The 25,334-nt window shown below is 40.8% G+C and overlaps 1 protein-coding gene across 1 annotated transcript in view; it reads right to left on the reverse strand.

Annotated features, from left to right (window-relative positions):
* Positions 1 to 25,334, reverse strand: part of TRPC7 (transient receptor potential cation channel subfamily C member 7) — a 76,409-nt gene that overhangs the window by 17,510 nt on the left and 33,565 nt on the right. The window contains exons 3-6 of the mRNA XM_026063348.1: positions 16,486 to 16,650; positions 9,760 to 9,976; positions 4,575 to 4,808; positions 2,685 to 2,949 (exon numbers count right to left, since the gene is read on the reverse strand). Of these exons, the coding sequence (XP_025919133.1) occupies positions 2,685 to 2,949; positions 4,575 to 4,808; positions 9,760 to 9,976; positions 16,486 to 16,650 (881 nt within the window). The remainder of the gene's footprint in view (positions 1 to 2,684; positions 2,950 to 4,574; positions 4,809 to 9,759; positions 9,977 to 16,485; positions 16,651 to 25,334) is intronic.

Here is a 25,334-nt window from a genome sequence, read left to right on the forward strand (position 1 = left end):
AGGCTCAGTCATTGCAAGTCTGTAGTAGGGTTGCCTTAAAGTTAGATCAGAGTAAGGGGAAAACATTATGCCACGCTTTCCTCTTTCTTCACAGATGGAAGAATGAGAAGGAAAGTCCCCACCATTTCCCTAAGGCAAGTCATGGTGATTTCGTGAGGGACACAAAACTCACCAAGAATTTCTGCTGGTGAGGCAGCTCATTGAGAGGTTGCCGCGCTGGTACCACCTCATGCCACGGCGGCATGTGAGGGAAGAGGCTTTCCTGAAGGGGTTTGGCTGGGTTTGGGACACATCCCTCAGCTGCAGCTGAGCATCAGGAGAGCTCCTGCCCTGAAACCTCGTGTCCTGGTTATGTTACACATCAGTCTGCTCAGTACATGGGGTCAGGGAGCAGGAGAGAGGCTGCTGCCCTGCACTATTTTTATTTGAGATACAGCCCTTACTGCACAGGGGTGTGAGACAGGCATTACAAGTCTCATATCCTGCATCTAGGATTTGACAGCCATGAGTTCCCATCTTGTTTTGGGGTCATGTCAGGGAAGAACAATGCTCCTGCAGCGACCTGGTGGTTTTCTGGCTTGAGCTGCATGTTATAATGGATCGTACCCAACCTGCTATTAACATGCTGCAGCACAACCCTCCCAGGTCTGTGCTGCTGCAGAAACGTACTTGAAGAGCTCAGCTGTCACCTGCTTGGTTGGGGCTGAGACTCCTGAGCTACATTTCATGCTGCCTCCAAAAGCTTCTAGGCTTGCCCACTTCAAAAGCAGCATCAGCCTGAATCTCACTCCTGAAGCATTTGCCAGCCTCTCTCTCCCTTCCTGATAGCCCTGATGAGCTGAATGATGTGATTCATTCACTAGTATTGATCTATGCACACATGGCCATGGCCATGCTCAACACATTCCCTTACCCTGAATGAGGACAAATGCCAATGCTTTTTAATTATTTCCTCATGTATAGTCACACTGTTCTGGAGAGCCAGCTGACTACTGTTCAACCACAAACATTGCTCTCCATCAGCAAGTGCATTGTTCGAGCTGCTCCGACACCCCAACCGCACAAGCTTGCGTGCTGCTTGGCAGGACCGTGGCCGCCGTAGCGGCTGCGCGGCTCTGCAGCCGGCGCTGGAGGGCGAGCACAAACAAGGCAGCCTGCCTCCCCGCAGTGCCGGCTAGCTCGCAGCATGCTCTGTACAGCCTTGGCATCGCCTCTGCTGAAAAGGACCCAGCCGTGGTTTACAAAACACAGCCCTCCTGCACTAGACACCCTGTTTTGTTTGGCTTTTTTGAGCAATGTGACTAGCAGTTGGCTCTGCAGTTGTTTCACCTTATAATTAGGACCGCTCTCAGGTGGAATCCTAAAAACAGTTCACATGTAAGCAAAATCCTTCCTTATTTTACATATGCTTTAACTTGCAGTTTTAAAAACCATAATCTCATGTTTAACCTCTACTGTGTTGCTTCTCTTGATTCATTAAGCTGAAATTCCCTTACACCTCTAGCCCATACCACAAAACATTTTCCTGATCAGTTACTTTGATTTGCAGAAATAACCATTTCTGACCCAGATGTCTCCCTTCCTTCAGGCCTTGAGCTGATTGCCAGGGCTGGTGGTTGGTACAAGCTTCCTAGCCAAAGTTTTGATGTGCCATCCCTACTCAGCTGGAGTAGAAACTTTAGGTATAGCACTCCAAGGTGAAAAGAGCATACATTTGTATCATCTTCCAAGGCCCTGCCTGAACCCATGCGAAGGAAAAAATAGGCATTCAAGGTTAGTCTTTTACCACAGTAGATTCACTGTGCCTTGTGCCTGAAAAATTCCCAAGCAGCAGAATTCTTAAGTTTAAGGGTCTCTTATCCACTGCCATTAATTATTTGCAACGAGATCAAGCACATATGCAAATAAGAATGAGACAGAAGGGGATAAAATATATTAGTTAAATCACTTTCAGCCTTCTTTATAATTACTCACAGAAGAGCTACCTTCCTTCTGTCTAGCATATGGGCCTCCACATTTCATAGTTCTGTCCCTGCGTGCAAGGTCAGAAGCAGCCAGCCCAGCGAACACTGACCCCGCATATCCCTGCAGATGTGCCTTGGGTCCATGTCTGGCTGAGATGAAAGCTAATGAAATGAAAGGATCAGGCTTGAAGAGGAAAGTGGGAAGCCCAGGTAGCAGTAGGAAGGGTACAGCTGCTGATGAAGGGAGGATTAAGATGGTTGATCTCACATAAGAAAGAAAGAGGAAAACACAGATCTAACTCCAGCATGCTTCAGAAAAGGACCTGTAATTTGCATATAAAAGTACCAGCTAGGTAGACTATACATATCTCTCTGCTTTTAGCCAAGCATCTTTTTACAGGAGCCAGAGTGGAAAAGTGTTTTGCAGCATCCTGAATATCTGAACAGACCTTGCAGCAGCAATACAGTACTAGCAGTGTACTGTGTCGGGCAGAGCAGATACACAGAGCAGGAGCGAGCAGAACTAGCTAGAATGAGATGCCTGAACTGCCTGGGAACAATGGGTCTCTGGGTTTGCAGAGAAAATCATCTCATTGAGGGTGGGAGAAGGGAGGGACCCATATGCCTGGGTATAACCTGTGCCTGGGTTCCCATGAGTTCGGTGCCAAACAAGATTGGATCGAGCCCTGCAAGAGCAGCCTCTTTTTCTTGGGTACTCACGTTGTAAACGCGGGGTTATATTTTGCACCAAGGTAGTAAGAGTAAAGGTTGAACATTCCAATCATGAAGGCCAGGAACACCATGATGAAGATGACCATGAACTTGAAGATATCCTTCACAGTCCTCCCCAAAGAGATCTGGAGGGGGCCGAAGCTTTCGTTGGCTGGAAGAATGTAAGCAATGCGGGAGAAGCTGAGTACCACAGCTATTGCATACAGTCCTTCTGAAATGATCTGAGGATCCGAGGGAAGCCACTTGTTCCTGGCTAAAACAATACACGTACATTAGGTATTAGTAATGAAAAGTGTTAGTTGGAAGTTATCATGATAAATGACCCATTTTCAAGACTGTGTCTCAATTTTGTCCAGGAGCTAAGGAAAAAATGTTTAAAATAACTGGTCACTGAAGTCCTCTGCATGCTTTACAAGGATGGGTGAGAAGGATTAGTCATATTTTTCACATGGAAAAGATAAGAGAAATAGGCAGGTCACTGGGATTTACTGAGATGTCACAACAAACAAATAACATAGCTTTAAACCAAGTAGATACTCTCTGTTTCCTAGCTGTACATCAGCTGCACTGTCCCTTTTCCATCTGAAGCCCTTGAGATGGAACACTGAAACCACAATGAAGTGGAGTTTGCCTATAGCTTTGGATATGTGGCACTGTGTCCGTATAAGGAAAGGAAGCATTAGCAAGGTTGAGATCTCTTTCCTACCACTAGACAAGGAAACTTGGATTTGTTTGGATAAAGCAAATGTAATCACCAGGTGTACCAGCTTCATGTTACCTTTAAAGTAAAGCCAATTCTTGTAGTGTGGTCACTCATACATTTTTTTCTCTAAGAAGCTTTTTGTTGATACTAGATATACATCTATTTAATCTACTGAAAATGTGAACATTTTTGTTAATATAGGTTATAAACATTTTTACATCAGCCAAGATTCTTGATGGAAGGATTGAGACTCAGAGCTAAAACATAACATCTCTAAGGACACAGCAGTAAACTGAAGTATTATTTGCAATAATCTGAGCCAAATGAAAGCAGCAGATGGAGCAATTCACAGGATACAGTTGGGCCATTGTGTCCTGGACCCCTCGCACCAAACACAACAGTCTGCACGTGACAGCCTGACACTGCGGGAGGGAGTGCTGTACAGTGAACTCACTTTAAATGAGCCAGCAACAAACTAGAGAGAGGAAAAGCACAACATAACAATTTCAGAGGCAGGCATGAAGTGAATCCAGTCCCTACACCTTGGTGCAAAGCTCCATTCATTTGTGTATAGCAAAGGAAAAACCATTTCAGCCATCAAAAATAATGTTGTCAAGCTCTGCTACTGCTTGCATTTCCGAATGCTATCTACTGCTTATAAAAGACACAGGCTCTCCAAAATAAAGGTTCTCTCTTGGGGAAGGGGCTTCTCCTGGGTGTAGTCTATGTCTGTATTTGCCATTATACCAGCATTGGACATGACACAGATGCAAAGCAAACCACCAGCTGGAAATGCAGTTCTAGCTCTTATGTTTGTTAACACATCTCCCCCTTCTTACTTCTGGAAAAGCAAGCAGGTTCATTCACCTGTAATTTAAATTATATTCTGCTCACTCCTCATTCATGATTATTTGTTTCTCAAGCTATTTTGCCAGTAAGCGATTGACCTGAATGTAGCCTCAGTACAAGATCAGAGACTGAATGAGGCTCAGATCTCCGTTCCTCTCTAGCTGTTTATGAAGATGGCTGGAATGGCTAGATCTGAGAATAATAATTTGCTTTAGTTTGAAAAAGCTTCAGAGATAACAGAAAAAAGATAGTAAGCTGCGGCTTTCGGCACTACCACGCATTAGTCTGAAAGAACAGAAAGCATTAAATAGCAAAAAGCATCTTACCATAAGTAAAGTAAGCAACTTCAGGGGGGAGGGTGACATTATTGAGGTCATCATCTTGAACGTACTGATCTACGTACTGTTGTGCTTCGGTCGCTTTGAGAAAGGCCATGAACCTGGCCGTGAATGACGCCACGAAGATGGACAGCATCCCGAAGTCCAGCAGGTTCCAAAGGTGCAGGACGTACTCGCGCGGACCCTCTTCCCAGATCTCCTTGCACTCTGACCATATCATGCCTGCAGAAAGACCGGAGCACATTAACTGGCAAATACAAAAGGTGCTTTCTGTAGTCAGAGGTAGACCCACCTTCTGGCTAAGGATGGTTTGTAAGACCGAACCAAATAATCGTATGTAACACACCCACCTTTCAATTCCACTGAACTCTCCAGAGAATGGTTTCTGTCATCTTTTCCTTAAAATGATTCAAAACCTTAATCTGGTATATCCCCTTGTGCGTATGAGCTAGAATTTTCAAAGCTTTACTGTATGACTCAACAGTAAAGTAGACTTCTGGTGATTTCAGAGAAAGCAGAGTTCAGAAATGCTGAACACATTAGAAAAACTTGTGTCCTATCTTTTTGGAAATTTTGAAAAATACAGGGGATCAGTATAACCAGGGAAAAGGAAAGCCAGAATTTCTGTCCTTGCAGGACTTTCCTATAAAGTTTTATTTATTAGATATAACAAATTTCCACACATTTAAATCTGATCTATCACTTTGAAAATTCTGACTTTAGCCTGAATTTAGAATTTATGATCCTACTAACAATAGACTTACAGAAAAACCTAAATGCCAAACCAAGACAATTCAAAAATGTTGATATCTGTGTTCTGCTGGGGAGTGCTAGGGAGGAGAGGCGAATTCACTGGGCAAAGTGGAGCCAAGAGCTCAGGTCAGATTTACCAGCTTGCCCAACTTTCAGTCATAGTCGAGCTCCAGAGCCAAAATCTTGGTTCTGAATAGCTAGAATATGGGAATATTTAACCCACTGATAAATACAAATATTTCCTGAACTCTATCCAGATTGCAACCACATCTCCAGGTGACCAATCTTCTTTCCATAGCAGCAGCAAAATTCACATTTAATCAAGCAGGAGCAGGGCCTGCAAATTTCCAGGTGGCCTCCTGAGATTTTGTCTTTTTTGTGAACTCTTCTTCATCCTCTTTTCCAGAAGCTTTTGTGGTGTGGCATGAAAATGTATTTGCCTGACTAATTTAGAGACTCCTGGAAGCACGCAGTGTCCCAAGAGGTATAGTTGGAGGCTGGGTTGTAAGAAAGGAAACAAGTCACGGAATCTAGCCGGAGGGAGGAGGAATAAAGAATTGCCATGCTGTCAATCATCCTGCACTGGGAAGGATTTGAAAGAAAAAGAAAAGCTAAACTCTCTGTGACACCTGGGGTTAAGGCACCACTAGTCGGTGATGTCGGGAGCTGGAGACCTACCTTCTGGGGAAAGGCTATGGCCAGTATTTAGCATGCTGAAGAGCATAAGGTGTAGTTGGCGCAAGCATCTGCCTGTGTGTTTCCTCATCCTGGTGGCTCGTTAGTGCTTTATCTCCCCAATGTCTCTCCCAGGCAGATCCCATGAGCCACCCTGTGATATAGGCTGGGGCTCGTATAGCTCTGTCTCATGCATCGTGCAGAGCCGAAGGGCACGCTTGGGAGGGGACCCCTCTCACTGCTGCGCAACGTTGCACTCAGGCAGCTCCTCTGCTAAAATCTGTAGGTGTTTGACTGTGTAAAAGCAGGAACTTTATCCCTCAGCCGTCATTCACCACGAGTAAAATTTAATAATAAATAGCCGAAGGGAGAGGTGGAAGACTTGGTTTCTCAGGCACTGTCCCGGCGTGAGGTTAAAATATTAAAGAAATACATTTCTAGCTTAAAAAAAATATCCCAGAAGAAATAAGTATGAGACATTAACCCGAGGTATTATGTGTTCATATCGTATAAAAAGTGCTAAAGCGCTTGAGGAAATACCATGTGTGAGGCATTGCCAAGCAGATCACTTGTTCACTGATGCCCATAAATGTCTTTTCTGGTTTAAATATTAACTTTCTCACCCAAATTTATTTCTAATCTAGGTCACTTAATATACCAAAGTCATAGATTAATGAAGTAGCAAATGTCTAAAACTGAGTAGACCGACTAACATTAGAATCACTCAGTGGAAGTATCACATTATTGGCCTATAATTTACATCATTCTTTTTGCCAACTTTGTGACAATCATTTTTTATCCATCCATATGGGAAAATGTCTATTCAAGACATGTAGAAGGGTTATAGCAATTATGTGGTCAGTACTGCTGGGTAATTGTATATGCATTGTGAGAGAGTAACTCAAAGCATCTCCTTAAGTAAAAATTCTGAGGAGAAAGAAAGCAGCTGAAATTCAGAAGATAGGATACAAGATGAGATATCAGAACAGAAATAATGACAGCCAATATGAGATTCGGGCAGAGCAGGTTTGCTGGGATTTGTTTGTATTTCACTGCCCTGTTTTTGAGGCCCCCGGTTTTCTCCGACAGCTGTGTGACCTGCAGGCTCTGGGAGAAGCTCTTTCCCTCAGTCTGATGCCCGGAGAGGTGGGGATATGAACAGAAGAAAAATCAGAAATGTCACCTTGATGGGCACTTCTGGGTTTAGCGGGGAAAAGAGTCAACTTACAGGTACAGGCAGTCTGGAAGGAAGATGGGAGTATGCAGGAAGAACTGTTCACCACCCGCGCACAGAAGGGACCCATTTGTCAGATTTTTGTATCCTCTGGTCTAATACATAAATTACAAGCAGCTGATGTTAACGAGATGACTTTGAGCCTTCCCCAAGCCGCCAAAGGCTGTTGGATTAATCAAGACAGTTGTGCTCCGACTGCGTCTACTCCGAGCTTAGCTGCTGCCTCAGCTGCTTTTGCAGCAGGGATTTTGTCTCTCCAGACGAAACTTCTCTGCTTTCAGTGTGCGTTTTTGGCCGTCGCACTCGCGCAGAAAATCCCAGCCTTTCTGTGGGATGTGCGTGTGGCTTAGTTTTTACATCTCCAGCAAGATTAATTGCAGGCAGTGCAATCACAGGCTGTGCTCGCTCCTGGTCACAGCACGCTATGTTCAAGTATCACCTTATCCTGGAATAATGCTATTCTGAATGTGGCTCATAATTTTACGATTGACAGCCAGATAACTCAGACAACCAAAAAAAGAACTAAGATCAGGGACCTGTAAATTAATTACTCAGAAGTAGTCGGCTGTGGTTGGAACAAGTAATGTGTCATCAGCATTCATCATTGCTGCCACAGTACGAGGGAGAAAAGAGAAGATACTGAAACAGAAGAAAGGGATTTACAAGCGGAGAATAAGTAAAATTACACTTTTTGATTGTGCTATGAACAGAAATGTAGGTAGCACACCTACACTGTCCAGTCTGAAAACAGCAATTGCAGATGTTACCAGGCAGGTTTAAACACAGATGTGTAGATTTAGTGCATAATGTTAGATTTACTATTTTTCAGCATATACTTAGTGTATACTCATCTTTGGGAAAGCATTTTGTAACTTTGCCTGTGATATTTATCTATAGTGTTTGCTCTTATTTGTTAATATTTGCACTTAAATATACATATCAATGATATCTATAATATTTTTGCACCAAAAAGCTGGGCAATTCACCATCCATTCTCCTTTCACAGCCCTTAAAATTCTGGGTCACATACAGGGCCCAGCAAGTGCCCAAGCCCTGAGCCAGCTCTCCACAGGCCACAGGCACCAAACTTTCTCTTTACTGTTGCTGAAACAATATTTGAAGCAGTAGGTAGGGAGATAGGTAACATGGCCATAGAACAGTCAGTGCTGATGTAGGCAGTCATTAGAAAATCTCATTATATTCGGAAGCCTGTACAATGAATCACTATTCTTCTCCCAGAAAACTGAAAACCTTCGCTTTAAATGAAATGTTTTCTCCTTCATCTCTCAGGAACTCACCCAGGCAGGCAGATACCTACTGCCTATGAGAACATAATACCTAGTCTAAAAGCTAATCATCTTGTCCCAACTGCTTTAATATCATTTTAAAAATATATTTTACAGACTTACTCAATTCAGTCTGGCATCTATTCAGTTTTTTCTTGCCTAATATCCTGTATGGGATTCTGCTTATTGCAGGGACAGGGAACAAAGAAATAGTGGCCAGCAGGTCGTCAGACAGAGCAGCCCTACCCTATTTTTCAGAGGGGTTTAATGCCATCAGTACTTGTGGAAATGGGAATTATTTGTCATGCTGCAAGAAAAGAATCAAAATCATGGTGATGAGTAAAAATAGATACAGAAAAGGTAGATAAAGATTCTGCAGAGCTGATAAGCTCAATTTCCCAATAAATTTTTCTTAGTTTATTTAGATTAGTGGTTCAAGGTAGCAGACCCACCAGGAATAAATTGTGCCTACAGGAAAAGGCATACATCTCAATTTGCCTAAAACTCCCTGGCAGTTTAACTTGTGCCTCTGACATACTTTTGCACTTAGCAGAACTGATCCAAATGAAACAATACGTTATAATTTTCAGAGATCTTCATTTCTTTTAAAAGATTTGAGCACTGTGCTGTCATCTCACCAGTAATAATTTCCTACTATGAATTTCATAAAATCCAACTCATTTACTTAGCGCTTTTCAGCACTAGATCTCAGGCTGCTTTACAAAGACAGAAACAACAGTACACCCATTTTGCAGATAAGGAAACTGAGGTTCAGTGAGTTATAGTAGGATCCCATGGCAATGGATCCTATTATAGCCTAAGACAGGCTAGTCAGCCATGTCCCAATGGACACATTTTTTCTGCTCATTTTAGATGGACTTGAAAGGAGGTATATCCTGTAGAGAAGCTATAATTTTCTATGAATATGCTGCCTTCTTTAAGCTGCAATGATTAAACCAACTGAAGCAAGCAGACAGCATCTATAGCATTCATCATGCAAAGTGAGAAATCTGGAAAGTGGGAATTTTCTAAGAATCAATTAGTATTTTCAAAAGCAGTGACCGAGTCTTCTTTGATCTTATTTAAATCAATCAAAACACATCCATCGTCCCAAAATTTAGCCCCATTTTTTTTTCTTTGACATATCACCACCTTTAACGCTACAGTTATTCCCAGTCATTCTGAACATCCCCGAAGGACTAGGAGACATTTTGGTTTTACTTACCCAATACCCACTTCATGATCAGCAATTCTGTCCATGAGAACTGAGTTGTTTTTACTCTAAATATTTGTTTAGGATGATCTGTGATGGTCTCATTGGGAAGATTTTTTACTCCTTCAAATCGGTCTGAAGCATTCACTACTAACAGTCCAAGGAAGATTGTAAAAGAAACTGCGTGCGCCACAAACTTCATGAAGGGACTTCGGAGGGTCCGTCCCAACTGAAATGAAACATACACAAGACATAAGATATTTTTTTCTCATCCACTTCCTGGAAGATTTTTCTTGTAAAAATTTTAACAATTTGCCCGAGATGGAAATGATTTTAATTTTAGTAAAAACTTCAGAAATTAATTATAGACCATGAATTAAATCAGGTTTGGATTTGTTCAAGTTGTTCTTTGCTACTACTAGACATTATGTACTGTATTACAAATTATGCCTTTTGGATCATTTTCTGTGTGTGTTAGTATCTTATATTGCACTGCTATGCCCACACATGATACGTAATTGTCCTGTCCATGTGATGAGTGGAAAATGAAGAGACAGGACATTTATATATGAGACAAATGTATATCTATTCACACACACTTATGTATGTGTGTGTGTGTGATATGAATGTATTCATGCGTGTCAATATAAATCCTACTTCTCTCCTCCTTAGAGCATCATGAACTGTTCCACATCAGAATCGCTTATTAATGTTCAGTTCTTCATTCATCAACACTGAGTAAGACATAGCATTCTGTTTAAAGATTCTTTAGTAATGTTTTTAATATGCCCTGCTATGAGAGTGTTCTACTGTAATTACTACAAAAGTGGGAGATCCACTGATTAGAACACAGGGATTTATTTCAATACAATAAGCCAAGTGGAGTAACAGTGATCTGAGCCAAAATCTCTTCACTGTAGTGAATATTTGTTCCTTCTTGAAAAGTATTGCTTGCTAATTAATTTAAATAGTATCTCATTTTATATTTTCTGTGATCTAAGAAAATATTGCTCCAGAAATGTGTCAGAGCTAGAAGTTTTCTTTATGAGTGCAGGGACCAGTGCGCATGGCATTGGACACAACATACAGCAAAGAGAATGCCGTTCCGTATGGGCCTTTTCCTCAAAATATCCCTCAGCGTGCATGGGATTTTTTGCATTTTATTACTCATTGATTAATCTCCCTTGATGATAAGTCTTAATAGCTACTGACTTAATCATAAAATTTCATAGGAAATATGAAAAAGGAATGAAAAGCTAAATTCCTTTTTCTCTTGATTGTCTCCAACAGCAGCTTTGTTCAAAGCCCATTTCTAAGGAGCCCAGGTCTCTCTGGTCATTGCAGAGCAGTAAATATTTTAAAACCAGGGCACAGTTATGCCAGGATTCTTTAGGTATAACAGAAATTTAATGGAAGCTTTATGATTCTGTTTCTTATCTCTTTTTCTTCTCTGAATTTTTAAAATGTCAAATAAATCTTTTATGAGGTTGACAGAACAGAAATACTTATTGGAAAATTTGCATGTTTCTAAATCCCAGAAAGACTTTCCAGAAATGAAAATGGAAAAGTCTGATCTGTTCTTGAGCCCTTAATAACATGTGTATGTCTCAGTGAAGTCAAGGAGGAAATGTTTAAACAGGTAGATGTTCACTGAATTGAAGTCTGAGTTTCCTTAGTCTTGTCTAGGAGTACCAGGGCAGATGTAGGGTTTTCTTCTGTTTAAATGAAGCATGTTAAAAACATTCCCATCATTTGTGACACTGTCTCTCTCTTCTACTGATAGTGGTAATGTACGCCTTGGTGTAGTGTTAATTCTGAGCAGTTTTTATGGCTGGTGTTGGCTAGATTTATATTTTATAGCAGAACTCCTTGTATTTCCAGTACAGGGTTGATGGAGTCATGGGATATTTGAAAACGTTACGATAGAAGGAAAGTCCCACATGATAATGACCTCAGATACTTCCCTCATATGACCTGCCCAAAGAAACTCATAGGGATAAGTAAAGCTACAACAACTATGGGCATGTGGGTCATTACCGAGAAGGTTTTAGGAAGATGCATTTGCAGTCTACCTAAGACTCATTTCTACTCTGAATTCACTGAAAAGGAAAAAGTGCTCTCCTGTGAGCCATGAATTCTCTCCAAATAATTAGACATTTTCTCTTGCCTATAGAAACGTAAAAAAAAGAGACATGAGTTTAAAGCTGTACAGTCTTGGTTATCAGAGAAATAATCCTGACTATTACAGAACCAAGTGAATTATATGGATAATTTCACTTAGTTCTTTACTAATTTAACAAAAGTCTGCATTTATTAGTTTTACATCAATGTTTTATCCTCTTTATTACTGAGGAAAGCCTATAATTTTTTTCTTGAGCTGATGTTTTTCATATCTTCTCAGAAATCTGATTTTTAGCCAAGTGCTACAAGAGGTGAAAGTGTTGACTAGAATATTCTATGAAAAATTAATGAAGCTTGAATTCCTTCAGTCAGCTTAATGCCTTATGACAATAACATATTTTTAAAGCAACATGATACGGTTAAATCCAAGGTGTGTAACTACTTGGATGTATCAATTTCTCAATTATTTTATTAAATCAAAATATCATGTTTCATCAAACTAGGTTTGCAGGGAAGTGTCTGGTTGTTAAGTTGACAGAAAGACTGACAGAATGTGAGTGCAAAGGTTCATTCTTAGGAGAATAGCTCATTTCATTACTTAATATCCTATCTGTATTACTGGAAAATAATAAATCACACAGACATGTCAAAAAGAAAATATATAAAATGTGATAGTGAAACAAAGTTGTCAAAATCCAAATTAATCTCAAGTTCAAGAGGTAGGAACAAATAACAATAGAAACTACTTAAACAAAAGCTATTACTGTTTTCATTACTATACTCATAGCTTGAAGAATACTATGTTAGAAATCATATGTACGTTAACCGGGGAGGAAAATATCTAGAGTAAGAAGGTAGAGTTATGTCGTTAGGTGGAGTGAACAAATGAAGTTCCAGTGCTTAATTGGTGCGAGGTCTGTGCCGGCTGGAGCTGTGGCCCGTAAATCCCCAGCATGGCTAAATGAAAGCAAGGGCACAGCCCAGGCAATGCGAGCTGTTCAGAAATGATCTCTGTTGGCATTATAATATTTGACTGTGTACTTCGACGGATCAGAGAAGAAAGAAAATACTTCTTGAAGTTCTGCAAACATTCCAAACCTTCCTTGCTCTTGACAACATGAAACTGGGCAGTAGATTGTGCAGTTTTTCCATCCTGTCTCTTATTTTCTCTTTTGATCACCAGTGAAACAAGTATTGGACACCAACATATAAATCATCAGTTAATTTCAGAGTCACGACTGCCATGAGGTGGATGAGTCGACCCAGCTAATTCAGCATAGGATAGGCTTACACTCTGGGAGTTTTGTCAACAGTCTGTGCATCCAGATGTGAATAAACAAAATTGGACCAAAATTGTTTTAATAAAGATGGCTCTGTGCAACTGAGTGCAAGAAAAGACTTAAGAGTCCAGTTGCAAAGTCAGCTAAATACTGTGTACTAAACTTTCAAGGGTAGTAATTGTATGGCATGTTCAAACACCACAGAGCCTTTATTAAAGAAAACTTTCCATTAGGGAGTAAAGGCTTGAGAACATATTCTTTGCTGAGATACACTAGCGAAAGAATTATTCTGAGATATGAATTACTCTATTACTCTGTATCGAACTGCTAAATTTTACCAATATATCTTAAGACTGTGATGCCCCACAGTATTGGTCAGGACAGCTACTATAAGCTGTATTCCACATTACAGAGGTTTCCCTGACTTTTCTCACTGTCTTAGCTCAGAAATGGATCCCTGATAGGCCCGTATTCCCTAATGCAGTCACCTCTTACAAGAGCCATGTTAATACTCAGTTCAATCAACAAGGGGGGAAGGTGCAGATTTTCTTTCTGTAGTGCATAAGCAGAGGAGCTGGCTAAATCCACCTAAGCTAACTCCCTCCTTTCTGCCTGACTCGTAAAACAGACTCTTCCTCATTTCCTTCAGCGAAGATTGAACACAACGCCAGCCTCAGGCAAAGATCTGTCAAGAGACAGAGCCCCGTACAAAGGAGCCCTAAGCCATGTTCACCACGTCCATGGACTACGGGGCTAGTTCAAAACAGTAACTCTCCAGAGGTTTTGTCTCTGCATTTTTCATGAAATGCAGCATCTGCTGAAGTCAGCAGAAGAGGTCCAGGAAAGCGACTTTGTTCTCTGGGGCCAACGAATGGGTCACGCGGTGCTGCTGGTTCCTACAGACTGAGGAGCTGTCCTCGCACCGGCAGGCAGCACCTTCGCCTGGGCACCCATGTGGCTTTTAGGCCAGGCCTGACCTGATTTTAATCTGAGCATCTAAGCTGATTGCAGTGAAGGAAAAATTATTTCGTTCTTACGCAGTTGTACAACATCAAAATTTTTTACATGACTTACAAACAAACAAACAATACCCTTGCAAAAAATGACAAGGACAAAATCAGGCTGCTCAGAGCAGCCAGCATCACACGTAAATCTTCTTTTAGTACGACCATCCTTTTAGAGAATCTATTGCATATGTAATTGTCCACAATAACACTGTGAGGGGATACAAGGTTCATATCTCAGCCCTCAGCCCTTGCGTCTAATAGCCACGATTCTGGGTGGAGTGCCAATACATTGGGGGAAACTGTGTTCATTATATCATTATTCAGTTATTTATATCAGAAGTGCCAACCAAAAATCAAGACTACATTGTTCTGTTTGATGCAAAACCATGCATTAAAAGACAACTCTTGCCTGAAAAAACTTACAATTTAAATTTGATAGAAGGCTACATATATTTTCACAGTCTAAAGCAGGGAGAAGGAGAGAAAGGAGGTTCCATGAAAGGTTTAGCACAATGATATCAGGATCACTGAAAAATTAAGGGGGTTTGTGTTGTTCCCTTTCCCCATTTTTTCAATTCTAATACATCTACCTCGAGAAATTTTAAAAAAAAATTATCATTTCTCAATTATTTCTTATTTCTGCTGTAAAACTAATGGGTTTGCTTTGAAATGCTTTCCAGTTTAGTTCCTTTTCTATGTTTTTTTGTTTAAAGTCTCCATTTATTTCCAGCCTAGCTGTGTTCCCCAGCTATTGCTATATTCAGCCCCTTTAATTATGACAATATACCACAAATGTTGCAGTTGGCAGGTGTGTCAACTGCCAGCACACTGAAGAGAGGTGAAAGCAGTTAAAGAGCTTCCTAAATCCCTCCTGGACTGAGTTCTGAAATACAGGAGTCAACATGGTAATTCCATACACAAATTCCTGCTAAGACCTAGCCAAAACCACCCACAAAACAGCTCTGACTTCAGATGCACTTCTCTGTTCTGTGTGACATTTTAGAATCCTATTCAATATTTATAAAAGCTGTTAACTTTTGTGTTGATACAAATGTTGAGAAAATAAAGTTATATTCTCAAGCACTCTGAGAGAAAGTATTTGTCTTGAAGATGCTTTGGAGGACACCAAGCTTTAAACATGTTTTCTTACACGAGGTGTTCTGGAAGGCTATTTGTTTTCAGAGGTTTGTCTGGATGTACTAATGGATAACTCTTTTGAAATTATAGTCTTTCCTTAAAACCCATCAGAGCATCTATAGTTTCTTGGACCTGACAAATTTGGAAAGGATTCCTTACTGGTTTTAAAGGGAATGGGAGAAAATACTTTCAGGACTGAATAAAATACCCATGCCAGAGGTCATTTCTTTCAGATTTAAGCAGCTTTGATGAGCCTCTGCTGAAGACACTCTAACTTGGAATGGACGATATGGCCAGTATTGTTCCATGTGAAATGATTCCCCCCCGCCACCTTTTCTTTTATGTGGCAAGAACAGAGAAAAAGCTATTCATCATTCAGCCACACACCTATTCATCTCCACTTGTTTGAGCAGTCTCAGGATGGAAATCTCACTACAGAATTCAAACCATGGACAGCTCGAGCTTTAACACAAGCTAATGGCTGGCTCTGGTCCTTCGACCTCTAGGTCTTAGCAAAACTTTCCTGCTCCATCTGATGCTGTGAGACACAGCGCAACCGTAATTAGATACATAGCAACTTTTCGAGTTTCATCATCTTTTCCCTCAGCACTGCAGAGGTTGCATGATTAAGTCTAGTCTTCTCTGTGGCACTCAGCAGTCCCCCACGGCTTTGCAGAGCCTCAGATGCATGTGCCGTAATAATGCTCCGCTAACTAAAAATACAAGATCAGCAAGAAGTAGAAGAAAAGGGAAATAAGAAGCCCTGAAGAAGAGAGGAACCTGCAACACAGGGTACAGAAAAGGGAATGAGATCAGAGTGAACTAAAAGGGCAACAAAGGTCTTTTTCCTTTGTTATTCTCCATTTTTGTTGTTCTTCTATTCCTTCTTCATCCCACTTTCATACTGTCATCTCCTTTCCATTTCTTGTTGTTCCTATTCTTTTCTTCACACCTGCTGTCTCAACATTTCCTTCCCCCACCCCATCTTTTTTACTTTTAAGGATGAACTTTGGAGCATGCCTAATGGCTCCATTTGAGCATATCAAGAAACATCTGAAGTTTGCCCTCTTTTGAGGCAATCTTAGAGGCTAGAATTAATCATTTTGCAGCAGTATTACAGAAACATTTGTGACTTCATCCCAGGCCATGGATAGAAATGACCATAAACAAGATGCACCTTAATCAGTTTGTACCTTGCTGCAGGGAGCGATCCAGTATGCTATGGCGAGGAACGGCAGGCCGATGGAAACCCCGAAGACAGCCAAGAACTTCACAGCTATAGATTGCTGCCGTAAGCCTGAGAGGTTTTCATACCACATGGTGAGCAATTGCTGCTGGCAGTTGGGATGAGCAACAAACTGAAAGAGAAATAAAAATAAAAGTATCAGTAACATTGTCTGAAAGGGTGAGATTTCAGTGCATAACCTGCTGAATATACTAGCAGAGAGAGACAGGGACTTTGTAGTCCAGCGTGGCTTATGGTGCCACAAAACAGAAAACTGCACACCAGGCCCTTAAGGTTTCCACTTATTGGCAGAGCATGTTTCACTTCTCTGCTTCATGTCATTTATAGATATAAGCTATGTTTTAGCAGCCCATCTAGCTAAAACCCAAAGTCTGCCAGTGGCCAATACTGACAAAGCACCTCTGTGGGGTTGAGATTTGCAGCTCCATCTCCTGACTGTGATTTGAGCGTGTGGTCAGCACTGTCATCGTCAGTGAAACGAGAGACAAGTCTAAAAAACTTCGCACTGTATTAAAACCTCTGGGCTGCTGCACAGTGGATCTACAGACTGGATTCAGTAACACTTGCGTAGGTCTATTTGAACGGTTATACAGAAAGCCCATAATTTCACACATAAGCATTTGTCTGGGGAGGGTTGTATGTTGGCAAATATGTAATTGTTTTGCTAAATAGGGACAAAAATTAATAGTTTTGTTAATAACAGTTCAGCTAATGACATTGCAAATCAAGAGCTTTCCACTGGAGTAAGGCACTAGAAAGGCAAATCCGCTTTTCCATGGCCTTTCTACATGTACCATAAGCAAAAGCAAGTAAGTCTTTGATTTATGAAAATGACACTATCAGAAAGTTCACAGACCAAAGATTATTTACAACGCAATATCACATTCATTCTTTTCAATATTTAACTGTTAACAACACTGGCAGCGGGAGGGAAGGGAATCACACCTGTGGAAACTTCTAAGATGGTGTACATCGAGACTGAGAAAAGAAATGGAGAGGCACTTTGATGTTAAGCTGAAAAAAATCTCTGATAATTTGCTACAAACACACGACTGAAGTGTTAGGGCAGCTCAAACAAATTGGCTATTCAGCACTAATCGGACATTGTTTCTCTTCACTGCGTGTGGACCAGAATGAACCACTCTGCATGGTTCTCCTTCTCCTGTAACCTATAAAATGTCTGGCTGGTATTTTGCAGGGAGCAACTTTAAATGCTGTATCTCAGATTATCTTTAAAAAAAAATGACAGCTCATTCTTAACTGATGGGACAAATAATAGACAAATTTAAAAGCAGAAGAAAGAGCTGTGCTGCTCTGGTACAGAAAGTACGTGTTTTGTATCCTGTAGCTGAGACTCTTCTTCAGTTTATTGTTCAGAGGGAAAAAAGGGGGCTAGCAGCAGATAATTGAAAAGGGCAATTTCTTAATGGCAAAATTACAGCACCATCAGATCCTGCAGAAGAGTTTTATAATAAAGATTAAGCTTCTTTATTTCATATTGTTCTTCAGAGTGATTGAATTTAGAATGTGACTATCTTTTATCACAAAGAAAGATAATTAAAAAGCAAAATAACTAAGGGAAAAGATGAAAAATAAATATTGTTAATGTAGCTGATTGCATTAGCAGGGTTGAGTGTTTCATTTATGAGCTTTGAGGGTGAATATATGTTCTTAGAAGGGGAATGTAAAAACCTCAACTATTTCAAAAAGCAGAACTTTCTGGAGGTGAGGGGGAGGATAAGGGAGTAGAGAGAGACAGAGAGGAGGAAAGGGGAGGTTATATAGGGGTCTGCAGCTGCTGTTACCCCTGCCTGGCGTGGTGAACATGGTCCAGGTCTGGCAACCACCCCATTGCCCCACTACAGCCCTTCTGGCTGCAACCAGCTGCGATTTCAACAGTCGTGATAAAAGTGTGACTCTAGTGTCCACCAGAACGGGTCTTCAAAAAGCGATGCACAAAGCTGGAGAGTAGAGAAGACTCCCATCATGCTTGCATCCTCACTAGCTTTGTGACAGTGATTGCATGGGAAATTTAAAGGATTCTTTTCTAGATGTTTGCATAATAACAAACTGGTTATTGTGAGTTTTAATGATCAGTTCATTGCTACTGCAGATTGAAATACAGTCACACAGTAATTAGGATTGCTATGGAATAGTGCATTTTGTTCTTTAACAGCACATTAGTGGCCATTTAAAATGTGCTTCTTCAGATAAATTAGGCTCTGGGGCCTGCATTTTTCAAAAAAAGTTAAAAAAAGTAGAATTTACTACTCCCGCTTCAGAGTTAAGGAAGTTATTTGACCCTCTTTTTCCTTGAGACATTGTCCCCAGAAATATTACCATTTTATTATGCTTTCTTTTAAGTTATTTAGGGTAGGGGGAAAGTTTATCAAAAGATAGGTCTATAAATCATTAGTCCTAATCATTCTGAGCATTTAAAGCTTAAACTTGAAGTGATGGCAGCAGTATTACAAATAGGAATTTCCAAATGCTCAGTGTTTATGTTTGTTCTAATGCTGCTAAGGGGTATTATTTCTTTGGCAAATGGAAAAAAAAAGATTAACTGGAAGGAAAGTAGGCAGGGAACCGATTTCCTTTGTAAAATTTATTTTTGTATTTGATGAAGTCAACAGCAATTGTAGCAGCCAGTGGCATGGAAAGCCACGCTGGTACGTGTGCAGAGTCCGGAGGTGCAGGGCCAAAGCCACAGCCAGGGTTCCCTCGGCTCTTACAATTGCTCACCGCATTATGAGAATCAATTCAGACAAAGAAATTCAGTTGTCCTTGGCAATGAGACAGTCAAAGTCCTACGCTGGTTGGCACTTCAGAGAATTCCTCAGACATTTTAATCTGCTCACTGTTTCACTGTGTCTGGGAACAGCTACAAGGAAAATACAAACACGAGAAAATTGAGGAGGAATTGCCATAAAACTGAATTTATTGGGACAATTTATTTTGTACGAGACAATAAGGATTGGCAATGTGCCATAGAGTCTTGATGGTGTTCCTCTTTGATTATTACCAAAAATGAGGGGAAAATAAGATCAGGATAGGGAAGATAGTTCAAAATTCATTCATGCTCTTATTTGCTTACAGCAAGCAGTAGAGTGTTTCATTACACTTGCTCCATCAGCTACTAATGACATACCCAGTAACCCTTGGACAACGCTAACATCTCTCTATCAACATTTCAGAAATTAATCTTAGATTCTCATCAAACACATCACAGAGCTGTTTAACTTTCTCTCTTCCCTGGGAATGGGCACTGACACCAAGTTAAAGATTATACTAATGGTTTGCTTGGTATCATAGGCACAGAAAAGAACAGAGCTTGAGATAAAAGCTTCAAGGCAGAGTGCTTTAAAATGCAGTGAAAAATGGTGATATAGTAAAATTACAGAGGCCTAAATATTACAATGCTTTTTTCAAACAAAGTTCCTATTAAATATTGTTTTTCTTTATTCAGTACTGAAAAAGGGGCCAAGAGACTTTAAGGGACAAGCTGTGGCTGCTCCTGAGCTGTATCCCGGAAGGAGGGAAAGGCAGCAAGTGCTGCAACAAGCCAGTGTGGCTGGGGCTTTGCAGAAGGACAAGATATCCCTGACTGAAAGGAAGGCACTGGCCATGGACGAGATCGCATGGGTCCAAAAAGAGCTATTTAAAAGCACTAAGTGCTTATGCTCATGGGCAGATGGAGCCCCCTCCAAGCTGATAGAGCTAATGCATCAGGACCCATGAGCTCCAGCAAACCACTTTCCACCACGTCCCCGCTCAGAAGCTGCTGCGGCAGCTACGCGACCCCCTGCCACAGGGATCCTGCTAGGTGGTGGCCGTTCCCCTTATATCATGCACACCTATGTGATTTATGAAGAAAACTGTACTCCCCCCCAGCCTATCAGTTACATGTATTTTCTAAGTTACCAAGGTTAAAAAATCAGCATATTGGGCTAAAGAGCCAGTCTAAATAGCAAAGCTGCCAAAGTGACATTTTTGAGAGCCACCGAAGGACTCGGCAGTGCTGACAGCTCCAAAAGCTGTTGTTACTTGCTGGAGGTGATTAAACTAAGGGCTAGGTGTACCTTTGGCTAGAACAAGGAAAAAAGCTCCCAAAGCCTTCAGTGGGGATTAAAAGGGCCCAAAGGAACAGCTTTCCACACGGAAATAAAGACAAGGTTTTTTGGAGACCCCTGAAGACACTGCATTAAACACTAACTTTTCCACATGGCTGTCTAATTTGACGTATGACAGCTCTTTCTCCTGGCTTATCATGTATATGCATTGTGGGAAAGTACTTTACAGCTCTCACGACAGAAAGTGAATTTTTTCCTAAACACACTTGTTCAAAAATACATGAGTTTCTCTGCACAGACAATAAAGTACCTTTATATCTCTATAACTGTATAGGAAGTTCCATGAAACTGTAATACAGACACTTCCATGTCTTATTTACTGTCCATTATATTGAAGAGAGAAGGGGTCCGTCATGATGACCCCACTTATTGGTGCTGTTTAATATTAGCACTGCAGGTGCCTACAGCGTCCCTGGGTTAGGTACCACAAAAACACCCTTTCCAAAACACACCGTGGTCCCTGCCTGAGCAGCATCCCTCCTGTCCCGTGGCATGCACTGGATGAGTTACACCCGGAAACTAAGGACAGAAATTGAGGAAACTAAGAGCGTAAGCCAATGCTCAGACGTTAAACAGAAAAAAATAGATATACATTTTAGATAAATGAATGCTGTAAATCCATCAGCAGAAATAGGAAAACTTATGGCAAGTAAATGCCAGAGATCAGCTTCAGGTGACTGGAACTAATCACACAGAAACAACAGTGACTTTCTATAACTGAAATAAATTCCACTTCTCTTGAATGTAGAAATCTACCATCAGTGCAAAAGAATTAAGCACCCAGACAGGATTATCCTGCTTTACTAATGCACCTTGCGCTAAATAGCCAGGGGCTGAGGTAGGAAGGAAAAACTCATCAGTGAACCAGTGAAAACACTAAAAATCTCCACATCGGAACTAACAGCGCAAGCTTCTGACTTTAATATTCTGCTTCCAGCCAGGCATTCCCGTCACGTTCCCACCAACTCGTCCCTTCACCGTAAGCCTTAGAGCAAACGCAGGCAAAAGCCTGCGAACAAAAGCTGTAACTCAGGTGAACCGTGGTGTGTTTAATCAGTGAATGAGAGCTAGAAATGGAGCTACAAAAACAGATTTTCAGGAGAACATTTGTAATGTCAGGAAATGCTGCAAGGGGCAGGGAAGAGCCATTTTTCTTTTGATCGTGTGGCTGTGTTCATGCCCTCAGAACAATCTTTCTGGGCTCGTTATTAAACATTTATCTTTTTATGTAGCTACTGTAAGCCTTCCATAACATCAACTAACACATTTTAAGCTGTAACACCTGCTCGTGGGAACCCTGACTTGGCTGTGCAATGCTTCAAATGCCAGAGATCCTAGTGGAAATGAGGAAACTTCTGGTGACTCATTTGAGCTAATTGCCGTGCTGTGCCTCAAGTTACAAAGGAAAACGAGGGGAGCATCGAGTGGTTTTTCTACATGGATTTTCCCATTTTGACTGGTGTGTGACCAGGGAACAAAGGAGAAAATGCTGCATTAGCGTCATGAAGAAGACTTTATGGCACATCCTGGCAGAGAAAGGCAGACGGAGCAGCTGGACCGGCCGCACTGGTGTTTCCCGGAGCCAGCTCTGCCCTGGGGGCGCATTGGCATCACTCATCAGCGGTGCTGGGCTGGAGCCAACACGCAGTGGGGCAAGGACCAAACCAGGGCTTCCCCTCCACTTCCGCGGAGACAATATCATGTTTCTCCCATCAAATCATGCAGCAAAGGGGATGCCAAAGTGCTCTTTCATTGGGTTGCTGGGGGCATCCTGGGAGTCTCAGCAAACAAAGGCAAGGGCGGAAGAAACTCAGAGAAAGGGGAAAGCAGAATATTACTGCCGTGTCCCTGACTTCTCCAGTCAAAAGATAAAAAGTTTTCTGCTGTTTCACAAAAGAGGATCAGCTGAATCAAAGGGTCAGATATGCACACACACACAGACGAAGAAAAAAGACAAGGAAAACACCAAAACAAAACATTGCAGTTTTTTGCTTCTGAACTACTTTTCAGTTTTTCCTTTGGTATTTTAAGTATTTTTAAGGATCAAAGCCTAAATGAAGCAGCTTGACTTGTACTGAACAAAATATTTTGCTTGGACTGAAACTTTTTTTTTTTTGCAAAAATCTTGAAAAAACAAAATTGAAAAAATTTTCAGAACAGTTTATGATCTGGAAAAAGACCCACCTACTTGCACTGTTGTTTCACCCAGCGCAGAGCAGGAGACAAGAGAGCTCAGTGGAGATTGCTGAAGCTTTCTATGGAAGGTACAGGGCAGGGAAAGGCCCATATATACATCAGCCTTTTTTCTTTTCATCTTTTACTTTGTGTTCTGAGTACCTTGACTGAACAAATGGTCCTTTGTTTTGAAGAAACTACTTTGGGACATTTTAACAAAACAAGACGGGATATAATATATTTGTTTTATGATCTGGAGTGTGAAAGGGACACAGAGATTTGCCTTTAGTGGTGCTCGCGCTACTAAATTACAGCAAATGAGATTGTTAGAGGGTAAATGTGGATGGAACTTGGCTCATAGGTTGCTGCAGTTTCTGATAATGGGTTTAAGTGATACTGTAGAAAGTTTAAGAATGAAATAGAAAACCACTTGGACTCAAAATCATTGCTCTCCTCTTTATAAATTAAAAATAATAAGTAAAATGAAGTTCCAACCCAAATATACGCTCTGTAGGATCTTTTCACAAAAGAAATCTGCTCTATTTATATAGTCAAATTCTGCCTGTGGCTCCAGGCCCAGTTTTTAAAACATTTTGCATGTGAGAAACCTAACAAGGGACAGTAAATCAGCTGACCCAAATTTCAACCAGAAAAAAATAAGAATTACATGAATCCCTGTTCAACTTAGACTGAAGAGAAACTTCAATAGGTCAAGACCGCTTTCAATAGGATATGACCAAGGCATCAGATAAAGAGAAATACTATGTGAGGAAGGGTCTCCTGCAGTATGAACCCCCTGGGCTATTGCAGTAATCGCAGAGACGCACAGAGAACATGAGGGATGAAAATGCCCCTGCCCTGAGAATTTCTGGAGCTTTTTCTCTGTTGCTGGGGTTCATTTGACTGTCTAATGGCATCACGCAAATATTCATGAGGTTCTTGCTCATCCAGTAGAAGATCTTTGTTACATTTCTGGTGAATATTCAAATTTAGTATCTAGAGTCTAAGATCAGTATTTACAAAGCAAAGAGAAAAGCATTTTACTTTAAGCAGAGCACAGATGACCTGGAATTACCAGGACAAAATAAAAATGGATTGTGCAATGTCAGGCTCTGAATTACTTTCAAGGTTTAGGAAAAATGTTGTTACGACCTTAGTAACAAATTACTACCTTTTGTAAAGCCTTTCAAAAGCACCTTTCTTAACCAAGAGAGTTTTCTTCTTAAAGCCATTTTGCAGTGGAGAAATACATTCTTGCATCAAATCCCAGGAGAACCATATACTCTCCAGCTTTATGGAAGTCCAATATCTGGACCCACTTGCTAGTTGACCTGAGTTATCTAAGCCAAATTTCTGATCCTGAACACTTTACGTCTTAGCACAGCAAGAGTTTACAACTGCATATCCTTCCCATCACTCAGTAAGCAAGTATGCTGTTTGGAATAGATATTCTGCTAAATCAATGACTATGTGAAGAGGATCAGGATCTCACTTTGCAGAGGTGACAAGAAGACAGAGCTGAGGGAATGGAGGTCAGCCCAGCATCCCAGTGCTTGCATAATTGCCCAAAGCCACCCATGCGTTGCAGAGCTAAAAATGAGACAGCGTTGTTCCTATGGAATGAGTAATGCGGATGGAAACAGGATTCAGCCAGGCTTAAAATGCTAATTAGACAGAAAATAAAACCAAATACAAACAAATTAGTTTAACAGAAAACAAAAATAATGGGGTAAGTAAAACTGCCAGGACCATTTCAAATGCAATTCGCCTATTGACAGAAATGCTCTCGAGTGCTCAGTGAAAACACTGTTAATAATCCTCTTGGTAATGGAGGGGATAGAGGAGAATTTTTTTGTTGCTGCTGTTGTTCACTGTTACATTTTGAATTCATGTTATAAAATTAAGTTTGATATATTTGAGACACATAACTAGAGAATGTAGAGTGTACAGGAGCTCTGTAATTGGTTCAGTTTAAAGCTTGTTCTATCTAAAGTTTCTTTATAATGTCACTTCCCTGAGATAAGGACATGGTCTCTTTTATGCTAAACATTTTTCTATAGTCTAGTGAATAAGGTGGTTGGGTTTCAAACAAATTCCAGTTTCATATTTTAGTGGGCTGTATGTTTTACCCAAAGATTTTTTGCTGATGTCTAGTTTCTCCTCTTTTTACATGTATGAACAAATTCTTATCACTGAATTATTTATTTGAAAGCAAGAAAATGAATTGGAAGTCCCAGCATCTAACATTCCAGGTTTTTTTCATATCTCTGCAGAATCAAGGCCACTTGGAAATCTTTATTATTTAAGTATTCATCCGAAAAAAAAAAAGCTAGAACAGAAAGCCACTGAACAACAAACTCCCTTTGGTACCTATAAAAAAAACAATCACAGAAGCAAATTCATGGAGGGGGCACGGAATAAAGAAATTTAAAACACTATAGCCTGTCCCACCTTGAGAGAGCCTGAGCCATGGGCAGTCCTTCAGCAACGT

This window comes from Apteryx rowi, unplaced genomic scaffold, assembly GCF_003343035.1.
Source record: "Apteryx rowi isolate R43461 unplaced genomic scaffold, aptRow1 scaffold_2, whole genome shotgun sequence".
In the NCBI taxonomy this organism is placed as follows: Eukaryota; Metazoa; Chordata; class Aves; order Apterygiformes; family Apterygidae; genus Apteryx; species Apteryx rowi.